We start from the raw sequence: 12,316 nt of genomic DNA, 5'->3' as shown, positions 1-12,316 counted from the left end.
CTCACCCTCTGTCATCCGCACTCGACACAAACCACACCCATGTGACAATTACCGGAAGTAATAATATAATAATACAAATAATAAACTCAGGCTAGGTAGCATTTTGGTTCCTACATCAGGTCTTATGTCTTCCTCTAAGCACTTCCGTGATGTTGAGAATATTTCATCAGTGTTGGGGAGATATTTTCCAAGGCCCATAACTTTGACCCAGTGTATCAGTGCATGCTGTCCTCACTGAGCACACGCACCTGTAACCCTGGCTGCTGTGCTCTCAGTGTTCTGTCTCCCTGTTCCTGCCTGTTGGAGTCAGCTGATAGAGGTGTTAGGATCTTGTTCTGCAGCATGTTGATGATTCTCTCTGATCGAGCTAAACACATGGGTCTGGGGGAGAGTTCTTCAGAATTGACGTGGCAACTCTACCGTGAAGTCAGAACCTCTGACTCTTTGACTTGTTTTGTGAATGCTCCGGCCGAAGCTCCAAATAAACCCGTCAGTGTTTGACATCAAAGCTCCAGCTCTCCCCGTGTCTCCTTTTGAGTCGGTTGCTACACAGAAGTTTCCCCCACAATGAGGACTTGGGAAAAGAGAATGCCTGCACTTAAACTGAGCGACATAGTTATGAAGCAACGGATGTACATGTTTCTGCAGACTGACTACTAAAAGCACATCTAGATACTCCTCCCAGTGCCTTCTCATCAAGTTGTTTCATGCAGGCTTCATACACTTCTATATAGTTAGCCTTTTGGTTTAACATTTTTTGAAAGTTCAAAACATATAAGCACTTTAGCAAGATATGGCAGAAGATGGAAAATGCTTAATAAGCACCGTAGGAAACGCTACATTGTGGTTCGGCATTATATATTTTCTTTTGGTAATGGTTGGATATTTGTATGTAATGCTAACATCATGCTTTTTGGGTTAATCTAACTCGATTGGAAATCTTTCTTCGTAAATAATACTTTTGGACTGCAACCCCAGTCAGTCCCTCTGTCCCCAGCATGTGGACGGCTGAGGGCTTATCGGACAGCTCACTCTAAGCGGGAGTCCAAACAGATACAGATGTGTCTCCGCCATTGTGACGTTACGGGGTTATCCGAGACTTAACGGGTTCTCCGTCTGTCAGCTCTCCTTCTCTCTCGGCCGACCTGCCCACACACTGCCGGCTGCAGGGAGCCACCACGAGGGGGCGGATCTCCTGTGTTTGTCCCTGAGCGTCTACGTGGGCAACTGTGTGTGTGTGTGTGTGTGTGTGTGTGTGTGTGTGTGTGTGTGTGTGTGTGTGTGTGTGTGTGTGTGTGTGTGTGTGTGTGTGTGTGTGTGTGTGTGTGTGTGTGTGTGTGTGTGTGTGTGTGTGTGTGTGTGTGTGTGTGTGTGTGTGTGTGTGTGTGTGTGTGTGTGTGTGTGTGTGTGTGTGTGCGTGTGTGTGTGTGTTGGTGGAAGCAGGGCCTTGGGAACGGAGAGTGGGAGCCTCCTCACTGCAACAGTGGCTGCTACCTTGGCAACCCAGGAGGGAAAGATGTGTTGAATGAGTGAGTGGGAGCGGGATCTACAGGAGATGCATGTGCGGGGGACGCGGCTCTGTTTATGAATTTCGTTATTTAAGCGGTCTTAATACATGCCACATGATATGCCTTCACTGTACTGCCGGTATGTGAGGCACTGTAGTCTTTTGTTCCCTTTCTGTTCTCTTGTTTTTGCTAACTCTCCATTTCTTATGGAGTTGACCCTCTTCAAGGTAAGTGGAGTGTAAACTGACGTGAAGTTGGTGACAGGGCACCCTTTCAAATGTTGGCTGATCAAAAATAGGTCCACCTTAAAGTTGCTGCGGCAGCAAGGGGCAGAGCTTCAGAGGATGGAAGCAGTGACTGTGACACATTTATTTTGACAAATTGAAATGTTTTTTGTCCCTCGGCCGCATCTTAAAATGTCGCTAAATCCAAGACTGACCAAACCGATTTGCCTTTTTGAAAGGAGAAGAGGCTGGTCCTCTCAAGGTGTGTTAGCGTCAGCGGCTCATAGCTCTGATGATCCCTTCTGAAGCTTCTGTCCCCCCCTGAGTCCTGAAAGACAGCCTGACTCCACCGCTGGGTCTAGCTCACAACTAAATCACATTTTGTTTTGTTAGATTGCTTCGAAATGAACGCAGATCTTTTACTATGTATTGGGCTGCATGTCTTACACAACGGTCTTTTGTTATGGAAATATATTCTCACAGGAACACAAGACAAAGATGTGAATAATTTGACAAATAATTTCACAGTTGCGCCGCCAACAGAAGTAAAACATTATGTTAACTGTATTGTCAGCAGTTCAAATGAACTGTAAGATGAACAGCTAGACTTTGGAGAGTAGTAGCAGGAACAATAGGAAGGCACAGAGTGAAAAAGAGGCTTCTATGTGTTTCATTTGCTAGCTCCCACTCCACATCAAAGAGTCTATAGTGTTGTTTGAGCCTCGGCTGATGATAGCAGGAGACGAAGATGCTTTCATGTCTGCGGTACAGGGCTCTTAGTCACATAATACAACAAAAAAGGTGGAAAATAATGACAAGCAATATGCAACTGGAGTCTCTCTCTACAGTATGTGCACCTTACAGCTTATTATTGTGTACCTCGGCGCGCGCCTCACAGTGAATATGTTAAACTTGATTTGATGCCTGAGTGCTGCTGTGTAGCCTCGCATACTTCCATTCATCTACCTATATGTAATTTTGCATATAGGTATGTCGTGTGGATTTTCACTTGTTTGTGTGCACAGAAGGGGGAAACAGAGAAGGTGGAATTACGATGCCAGCAGGCAGGACACTAGCTTCCAAGTACTCTCATTTTCTCATCGCACACATTGAGCAACCTGCTGCTCCTCAGGAAACAAATAATGGCTTAGTCACTCATAAAGCCCCGCAAACTCAGCGAAGAGCTACTTACTAGAAATAGCAGTGATGTGTCCACTGAAAGCATGCCCACCTCCCTACAATTGATGTCTGATTGTACAAAAGCAACACCAAAATAGTGGAAGTGGCTCCAAATGAGTCCCCTCCCCCTCCTCCCCACTCCCCACTCACATGTGATAAGTGTGTCTGTAATATTACTTGGCACTGTGTGATAAAGCAATGCAGTGCTACAGTAAAGTGGTACCTGAACGTATACAATATGTAAAAACTAGAGCTACCCCCTCAACGGTTACTAACTAGTCTTCTTAGTTGTATTAATTGGTCTAATGGCACATTTCCACTGCAGCGGGGTAGCCCCGTTTAAGCGTCCCTAAGCGTCCTCGCTCAGGCCTCGGGCTGCCTCGCTGGCCGTCCGAGGCCGTGGCGCATTTCCATTACAGTTTAGGACCTGGGGTAGCAACGCAGTGTAGGCGGGGCGATTTTTTTTTCTTCACATTTCGAGTTGTTCCGTCGAGCTCCCGCTGGATTTTATCATCCCCAATGAGATGTAGGAACGTTGTCACCTCCTCGGTCGACCACGGCGTGCTTTCCTTTGACGTTGCCATTTTTGTAGCTCCTCCGTTTACAAAAACGCTGTGTATAAATGCTGCAAGCTTGCTTCTAGATATATATGCGACGCTAGGGATGATCTTGCGCGCGATCTTGTGATGATTCTCTCTGACCAATCAGCAGTCGAGAGTGTTGACGTCACTAGTTCAGCCCTGGCTCTGGCCTGATAGAACCACGATTTTATGGGGCGGGAAAAAGTACCCGCTAGCCGGTGCTACGCTATATGGAAAGGCCACCAAAAACCGGCCTGGCTGCTTGAGGACGATTAAGGACACTTAAACGGGGCTACCCGCTGCAGTGGAAATGCGCCATTAGTCAACTACGATCTCTATGGTCAATTCGTTGTTGGTCAACTGGTGGCTGACCAGGGGTCCCAAAACACTTAACAACCTAAACGATGCGAGAACATAAATGTCCCAAAACACAAGCAAATTCAAAAACATCTTCACCAACTTGACAACACATGCGCAGCGTTTACTAAAAGCTGCAGAAACGCAAATAAAAAACACTGCAAGAAGCTCAAAACACAACGGAAACGAGGACACTAAAAAGTGAAACGCTTGGTGTTGTTCAGTGATTATCAAGTTGTCCAAATGTCACTGTTGGCAGAGTTAGTCTGTTTCATAATTGGAAGATCAGTATGAAATGACATAGGTTAGCTAGCTCAGTGTTTTTCAAACTGGGGGCCCCGACCCCCCGGGGGGCCGCCAGGGGGCGCTAGGGGGGTCACGGGGAAAGGGGAATTTCTTCTTTTTTTTTAAGTTACATTTTTATTTTATTTTATTATTAATAACTGCATATCTATCAATCTGTGTGTCCAATCTTTTAATATTTTTTACTTATTGATATATATATATATATATTTTTTTTAAATCACACGACCGCCCTTCAAGCCAATCAGAATCGAGCTGCCGCTACTGAGAGGGAAACTGAGTATCTGCTCAGCGAGAGCAAGTGAATATTTCGCTCTGCAGCTGGATGAGAGCACGGATGTAGCAAATATTGATGTTTATATATATGAATATAAATATGTTTATTGTTAATATTACTGAATATTATTTATAACATTATTAAGGCATAAGTAGCTTTCAAAAATGCTAAAAATATATGTTAATTGTTCATATTACTGTTCAAAATTATATAATATTATAACGACAGAAATCACTTTAAAAATGCTTTAAAAATATGTTTGCTGTTGATATTACTGTTTAATATTGTGTTAAGAATGTTTATAACAGAAGTCACAAACAAAAGATCAATAAAAAAACAAATTAAAAGAATAACTGATTATAAATTATTAATACAAATATATATTAAGGAAATGTATTAAGCTGTATGATTAATTTGCCATACTCTCCATCATAATGTACTCATAATTTGAAAAAAAAATTGCAACAGGGGGGTCCCCGCCAGACGATAATGCTATATGAGGGTCCTTGGCATGGCAAAGTTTGGGAACCCCTGAGCTAGCTCATTCATAGCAGATTCAGATTCAACTTTATTGTCATTACGTAGTAGTGACGAAATGTAAGTTTAGGCATCTGACCAGAAGAGCAGAATAGCATTGCAGGAGTCTACATAATGAGAATAATTATACATGGAATTATTCTAATAGAATAATTATAAATAGGCTATACAGTAAACAGATGAATCTATACAGTGTAAACGGCATTGAGAGTCAAATATATAAACAGGTGGGTGGTGGTGGGTATGGGCTTGAGTCTATCAGCGGGCAGAGTTCAGCGGGGTAACAGCCCTGGGGAAGAAGCTGACCCTGAACCTGCTGGTCTTGGACTGGAGGCTCCTGAGGCGCCTCCCCGAGGGTAGGAGGACAAACAGGTAGTTTGCAGGATGAGAGGTGTCTTTGAAGATGTTATGCAATCTGCAATGATATACCGCCCAATGAAACGTCCATTTAAAGTGAGTGACAGTGGGTCAATGTTATAATCCCCAGATGTCAACAAGCACTCCGGTCCCAGCTGTGTGCAGCACTTTATAGTTTGTCAGACTTTTATTCAGAATGATATATTTCCAGGAAACTTCCAGAAGTGATGCTTTTCCATTATTCTTTTGGTAGAAAGTGTTTTACAGATCTGTTGAATAAATTGAACTAATCTATTAGTCAACTGTTAATCCACTAATCCTTTATTTAGTCCATGACAGCTTCAGATGCACACATCATATACTTACTACAACCATGCAGACAACATACCATCATTAGCAAACCCTAGATTTGTAGATGTTTTTACTTCACTTAAATCCCATTTGGGGCCGTTCTATTACGAGACCTTTCCCATTATTACATTTACATAACGTGTAGTAAGAAGCTCTCATTGGTGCCAACATTTTTCTTAAGTTGTTACAACTGTTGAATCTGCACACTTGCACTGTAAGCAGCTGACGAATCAAAAGGCAAATGAATATCTAACCTCATTAAAAGGCCGTTATGAAAGCAATGCATCATTTGAGTTCTTGTGTTTAATTGACAATTAAAATATATAAGCTAATGTATCCATTAAGCTAATTGATCAGCACAAGGCTGCTTTTTTCTGTTAGATAGAACCCCATTAGAGGCTATTTATCATGCATTTTTAATAACTTCTCTGTGTAGCCTCAGATGCACAACTTTCTAAAGTTATTTGTAATTACAATATACAAGTAGAACGTCTGACTGGAAAAAACATATCTGGTTTTTAAGTATTTTCCTGTTTATTCCTGCACAAAACAAATGTATGTTGGAGTGACACATTGGGAAATCTCATCTCCACTTACAGAATATTGTACTCTGATAGATGACATTTACAAACCACGGGCATCTTGAGCTTTTATCGGATGTGTGGCTAGAAACAGCTTGAGCAATATGCCCTTTTACAGCCTGTTTACTTCATGCTTAAACATGTCTTTCTGGTGTTGTGTGATGCAGCCTGAGCTGGCCTTATCATTGCATTGCAGTAAGACACCATGCTACGCTAAATGATGCCGAGCCATTTTTAGACTGCACCTAGACTGTGCTTAACCGTGGTGTGTTGAGCCGGAACAGAGCGAGGCACTGTGAAGGTCTGATCCAAATGCTCCCGTCCTGCTGGGGAGCGTTGAGGTGGACAGGGCAGGTGATCTGAAGCCAACCTCCACCTGCTGCCTCTGCACAACACTGGAGGTTAACCACATGTTGCAGTACCCTGATTATATAGATTATAGAAAGGGCTTTGGTTGAATTATCACAACAAAAATCAGGTCCTTTGTCTTTAACCTCTTTGAAAGATGGAAAGAAGAAAAGATCATTCATCAGGACTGAAGAAAAAGACGATTGTTTTTGCTGAAGTGCTGAGTCTGCAGAAACAAAAACTAGTTCAACAAGTACTAGGCAACTACTAACATGATCCACATGTGTGATGATTGGTTGTTCTTCTGGCAACGACCAAACGATGGAAAACTTTAAAAGTTACAGCCGCAAGGGATTGTGGGACAGCGTTACCTCCTTTCGTTTGGATAAGGATGGACCCTATGCCCAAGGAGATAACAAAGGAAGCCTTGAAGCTCCTTTCCCATGATCCACCTTTCATATTATCATGGCTGCCACTTAAGTACTTCCGGGTCAATTATATCCGTTAATAACCTTCCTTAGCAAAAGACAATATTAGACCACAACCTGGGTGTTGACCTTAAATGGTTTAAGAACAACGACACGCCCCTCCACACACAAACAATGATGCATTAACATGTTAGCTGCCGGAAACCACAGTCCTCCGCGTCCTGCTGTGAGGACATACTTGGGTTTGTTTGTGTTCGCCTCTGATTGAGTGATTATATGTTTGCATGTGTGTACACCTGTGTGGAGCGTTGGCTACCCCCTGCTGTTAGCGGCTCTGTAGTGGGCTGTTAATGGTCGGTGGAATCCTTGCTGGAGCTTTACGGATGAAGCGGGCAGATGTCTCCCCTCCTATCCCCCTCTCACCTGTCTCCCGTCATCTCCCCTGCTCACCTGTCTCCCCTCGTCTCCCCCGCTCACCTGTCTCCCCTCCTACCTCCCTCTCACCTATCTTCCGTCATCTCCCCCGCTCACCTGTCTCCCCTCCTACCCCCACTCTCACCTGTCTCCCCTCCTACCCCCCTCTTACCTGTCTCCCGTCATCTCCCCTGTCTCCCCTCGTGTCCCCCGCTCACCTTTCTCCCCTCCTACCCCCCTCTCAACTGTCTTCCGTCATCTCTCCCGCTCACCTGTCTCCTCCGCTCACCTGTCTCCCCTCCTACCCCCGCTCACCTGTCTCCCCTCCTACCCCCCGCTCACCTGTCTCCCCTCCTTTCCCCCGCTCACCTGTCTCCTCCGCTCACCTGTCTCCCCTCCTACCCCCGCTCACCTGTCTCCCCTCCTACCCCCCGCTCACCTGTCTCCCCTCTTTTCCCCCGCTCACCTGTCTCCCCTCTTTTCCCCCGCTCACCTGTCTCCCCTCTTTTCCCCCGCTCACCTGTCTCCCCTCCTACCCCCCGCTCACCTGTCTCCCGTCGTCTCCCCCGCTCACCTGTCTCCCCTCCTTTCCCCCGCTCACCTGTCTCCCCTCTTACCCCCCCCGCTCACCTGTCTCCTGTCATCTCCCCCGCTCACCTGTCTCCCGTCATCTCCCCCGCTCACCTGTCTCCCCTCCTTTCCCCCGCTCACCTGTCTCCCGTCATCTCCCCCGCTCACCTGTCTCCCGTCATCTCCCCCGCTCACCTGTCTCCCCTCTTTTCCCCCGCTCACCTGTCTCCCCTCTTTTCCCCCGCTCACCTGTCTCCCCTCATCTCCCCCACTCACCTGTCTTCCCCGCTCACCTGTCTCCCCTCCTTTCCCCCACTCACCTGTCTCCCCTCATCTCCCCCACTCACCTGTCTTCCCCGCTCACCTGTCTCCCCTCCTTTCCCCCGCTCACCTGTCTCCCCTCCTTTCCCCCACTCTCCTGTCTCCCCTCATCTCCCCCACTCACCTGTCTTCCCCGCTCACCCGTCTCCCCTCATCTCTCGCTCTCACCTTCTTCCCCTCAGCCTCAGATGCTACCCACACTCACATAGAAACTAGGACACACACGAGCTTATAGACACCTACACTGCGGTTAACCCCGTCTATAGGGACTTGGCTTTGAAACTGGAGGGTCGAAATCAAGAAGTTCAAATCCAAGAATGGATCAAGTACAGAGAGGAATTTTGAAAGGTGTCATTTTGATTCTTGGAAACTACAGAGTGTTCCTTGGAGAGGCACCAGAACCCGGCGTTGTCTATATAATAGCCGCCCACTTTCTATTCATACTACGATGGGTAAAATGCAGAGACTGAATCTCGCTGTGTACATGTGACAAGAAGAATTCATACCAATCTTCCGTGCCCGTCCATGGCTGCCAGTTTGGCCCCATTTGGCTGCCTGGACTCCTCGCTGAGTGCCAAGTGTCTCGGTACCATTAAGCACCATCTCAATGGCCCGGCATGAGTGCTCTTTGCCGGCACTCTTTATTGTCAGCTCACCCTCCGTTAGTTGCGCTTGTCGAACCTCACATTTCTTGTTGAAGATGAGGGAGAGGGGTGAGGAAGGGGATGGGAAAGTGGAAGGCGAGGGCGGGAGAGATAGCGAAGAGGAACGTTACAATCAGCCGTTGCACCCATGTGGAAATAAAACTGTTGGATGTACATTTACATATTTATTTAGAAATGTGTTCAATGTATCAGCCGATGGTGGTTAAATGCTCATCTAGGTTCATTGGCAAGATAACTCCAACTTAATTTGTTCCAATTCAATCCATTTAATGAATTCATTTTGCCACATGTTCTCTTTCTCATCCGTGTTCCTAGTCTCTTTTGTGTGTTAACGATTTGATAAAGAAGCCATAAAGACTGATTGTGTGAGTTATATTTAACACATGTAACTCCTGATGTCAGCGTACAGTCAGGGAGGAGGAGGGAGAGGAGAGGAGGGTTAGTTAAAAATAGCAGAAGTCTCTCCAGGATGGCAGGTTTTTAATTAACAATAGAGAGCGTCTGATAATCCACAGTTAATCCAGAGGAGAGAAGAAGAAGAGAGAAACCATCAGCTGTTTGATGTTTGGACTACAACTCCCTCCTGGCCCTTCCTCTGCTCGCTGCTGAGCCGTTCTGCGCTGTGATATCCATAGCCCAAATGTATTTATTTTGCGAATTTCACTTTGTCTGCAGTCTGTTCCCATTAGCGTAAATATGTGCATGCCGCTCCTCTTAAACTGACTGGGATTCTCTTTGTGTGTGGCGTCAGTGGCTAGCAGGCTGTTTGTTGAGAAGTAGCCGACTGAAAGGCCCCGATGGCTGCAGGCGTCCGCTTAGAGTCCTGTTTGAAAGGCCTGAGCTGTCGGGGAAACACTGGAGATGTCAGGCCTGCTCCACTCTCCAAAGCGAGGATGCTATCTAGGACACTTAGAGGGAAATGGGGGTGGTATTTCTTCTCTCTTTCTTTCTCCACGGCTGCAAAGACAGTAACAAATATGTTGTTTTTTATGTACTTATTTGCTGCGACATAATTCAAGGAGATCCTGGCATTCAGTATTTGACACTGCTACCATGAGTTAGTCCAAATAAATGAGTTGAGGAAATTCTTTCACGATTATAACAAGCGACAAGACATGAGGAATTCAAAGATCAGAGAAGCTTCTTAGCTATTCAGTATGAGTATTATAACCTAAGATATTAAGGTATTTCTGCCATTTTTGGAAGGGGGTTTCAGATGTGGCAATTGTGTTGGATGCTAAGCTGATATTTCAACCCAAATTCTTGGAAAAAAAGACCTTCGACTGGTCATTCCTCCTAAAGTTGAAGACAAGATTTAAGTTTGCAATAAAGCAAAGCTTCAAATGTGTCTTTCAAACACAACAGATTCAAATGTTCCAACTTCATTTGTTTGTGTGCTAATTTTAAATGTGTACATTGTTCAGTAACCAGCCTATTATTAAAACTATAATTCCAAATCTACAAACCCCAAATCAACAATAAACCAACCAAAAACAGTTCCTATCACTTTTAACTGATATGGCTTTGCTCGTGTGCTCGAATGTGTAAAAAATTATTGCGCAAATGGATGAAATGGAGGCAAACATGCAGTAACATTGGACCACTTGCCCTAAAAGTGTAATTGATACTTGACATTATCAGAAAGAGCAGTTTTATTAAATTAGTTTGCTCGTTTTTGTGTCAGTAGTTCTGATATGGAGTGGTGAAAAGGGACTAAGCTCTCATTTATTACATGTTGCAGCTGTAGAGTATATATGTGCAGGCTTCACATGACACGTGGTGGACATAAAAGTCACACCAAGGCGCTCGGGGCGGGAGTCACTGTGATCTGTCAGAAGTGATGAAGAGATGTTAGAAGAGATTGTCGAGGAAAATATGGATGGGGGAAGGGCTGCGTAATCTTTTATTTTAAGGAGGAATATAGGCATCTTTACTCATATTATGGGGTTAGTGTGTTCAGGTGTATATCAGTATGTAGTGTCTCTACTTTAAAGAGTCCTCTCCTGCTGATGTTCAGGTGTATATCAGTATGTAGTGTCTCTACTTTAAAGAGTCCTCTCCTGCTGATGTTCAGGTGTATATCAGTATGTAGTGTCTCTACTTTAAAGAGTCCTCTCCTGCTGATGTCCAGGTGTATATCAGTATGTAGTGTCTCTCCTTTAAAGAGTCCTCTCCTGCTGATGTTCAGGTGTATATCAGTATGTAGTGTCTCTACTTTAAAGAGTCCTCTCCTGCTGATGTTCAGGTGTATATCAGTATGTAGTGTCTCTACTTTAAAGAGTCCTCTCCTGCTGATGTCCAGGTGTATATCAGTATGTAGTGTCTCTACTTTAAAGAGTCCTCTCCTGCTGATGTTCAGGTGTATATCAGTATGTAGTGTCTCTACTTTAAAGAGTCCTCTCCTGCTGATGTTCAGGTGTATATCAGTATGTATTGTCTCTACTTTAAAGAGTCCTCTCCTGCTGATGTTCAGGTGTATATCAGTATGTAGTGTCTCTAAATGTCTCCATGCTTTAATGTTCAAAAAGCTCTTTATTGTTCTCATACTACCGGTGCTGCAGCACCTCTTTTCACCCTCTGTCTGAAACCAGAGCCCAGTCTGCTTTGATTGGTTAGCTGGCCGGCTCTGTTGTGATTGGTCAACCGCTTAGAGATGTCCCGCCCCTTTGCCTATCATGCACAATGTGTTGGAGCTTTAGCCAATAGAGTGTTACATAGCAATGAAAATGAAACTCCCTATGGGGGAAACAACAGGGATTTTAGCCTTTGCAGACCATTTACATGCATTAAAACAAATATATAACACATTACGGGAAAGAGAAACCCCTAAAATAGCATAATAGGAGTTCACAGAGTGTGTGTCCTCTCTAATAATGAGGGGTGTGTCCGTCTGCCTTCTAGTCTACAGATTACGGCTGATGAGATAAAAGGATGTTTTCTTGCTGTCAGTGAGCAAATTGAACCAGCAGCTAATTGAAGGGAGAAACAGATTCTAAAAGCTTTTCCTTCCCTCTTTGTGCCGTTGCAGGACAGAGTCTGGGCTACGGCTTTGTCAACTACATCGATCCAAAGGACGCAGAGAAAGCCATCAACACGTTAAATGGACTCAGACTTCAGACCAAAACGATCAAGGTAACCAACACCATGTGCAGCTTCACAAGTCTCATTAGAACATACCACTGAGAAGCTTTCCTTCAAAACACTGACATGACTTCTATATAATCATTCACTGCTTTCTTTCCCCCTCAAAGACTTCTTAGATAAGGACGCTGTTAGTAAAGGAGCTAAAGGGCAACATTGGATCATCAGGCGTGA

At 44.8% G+C, this 12,316-nt stretch overlaps 1 protein-coding gene across 4 annotated transcripts in view; it reads left to right on the top strand.

The window, feature by feature from the left end:
• elavl4 (ELAV like neuron-specific RNA binding protein 4) overlaps positions 1-12,316 on the top strand; it is a 106,042-nt gene that overhangs the window by 54,097 nt on the left and 39,629 nt on the right. For all 4 annotated transcript variants that reach the window (XM_079652558.1, XM_079652557.1, XM_079652556.1 and 1 more), the window contains one exon: positions 12,030-12,133. In XM_079652558.1, coding sequence (XP_079508684.1) covers positions 12,030-12,133 — 104 coding nt within the window. The remainder of the gene's footprint in view (positions 1-12,029; positions 12,134-12,316) is intronic.

Source organism: Notothenia rossii (assembly GCF_949606895.1).
Source record: "Notothenia rossii genome assembly, chromosome: 1".
Taxonomy (NCBI): domain Eukaryota; kingdom Metazoa; phylum Chordata; class Actinopteri; order Perciformes; family Nototheniidae; genus Notothenia; species Notothenia rossii.
This window is presented reverse-complemented; position numbering and strand designations above follow the sequence as displayed.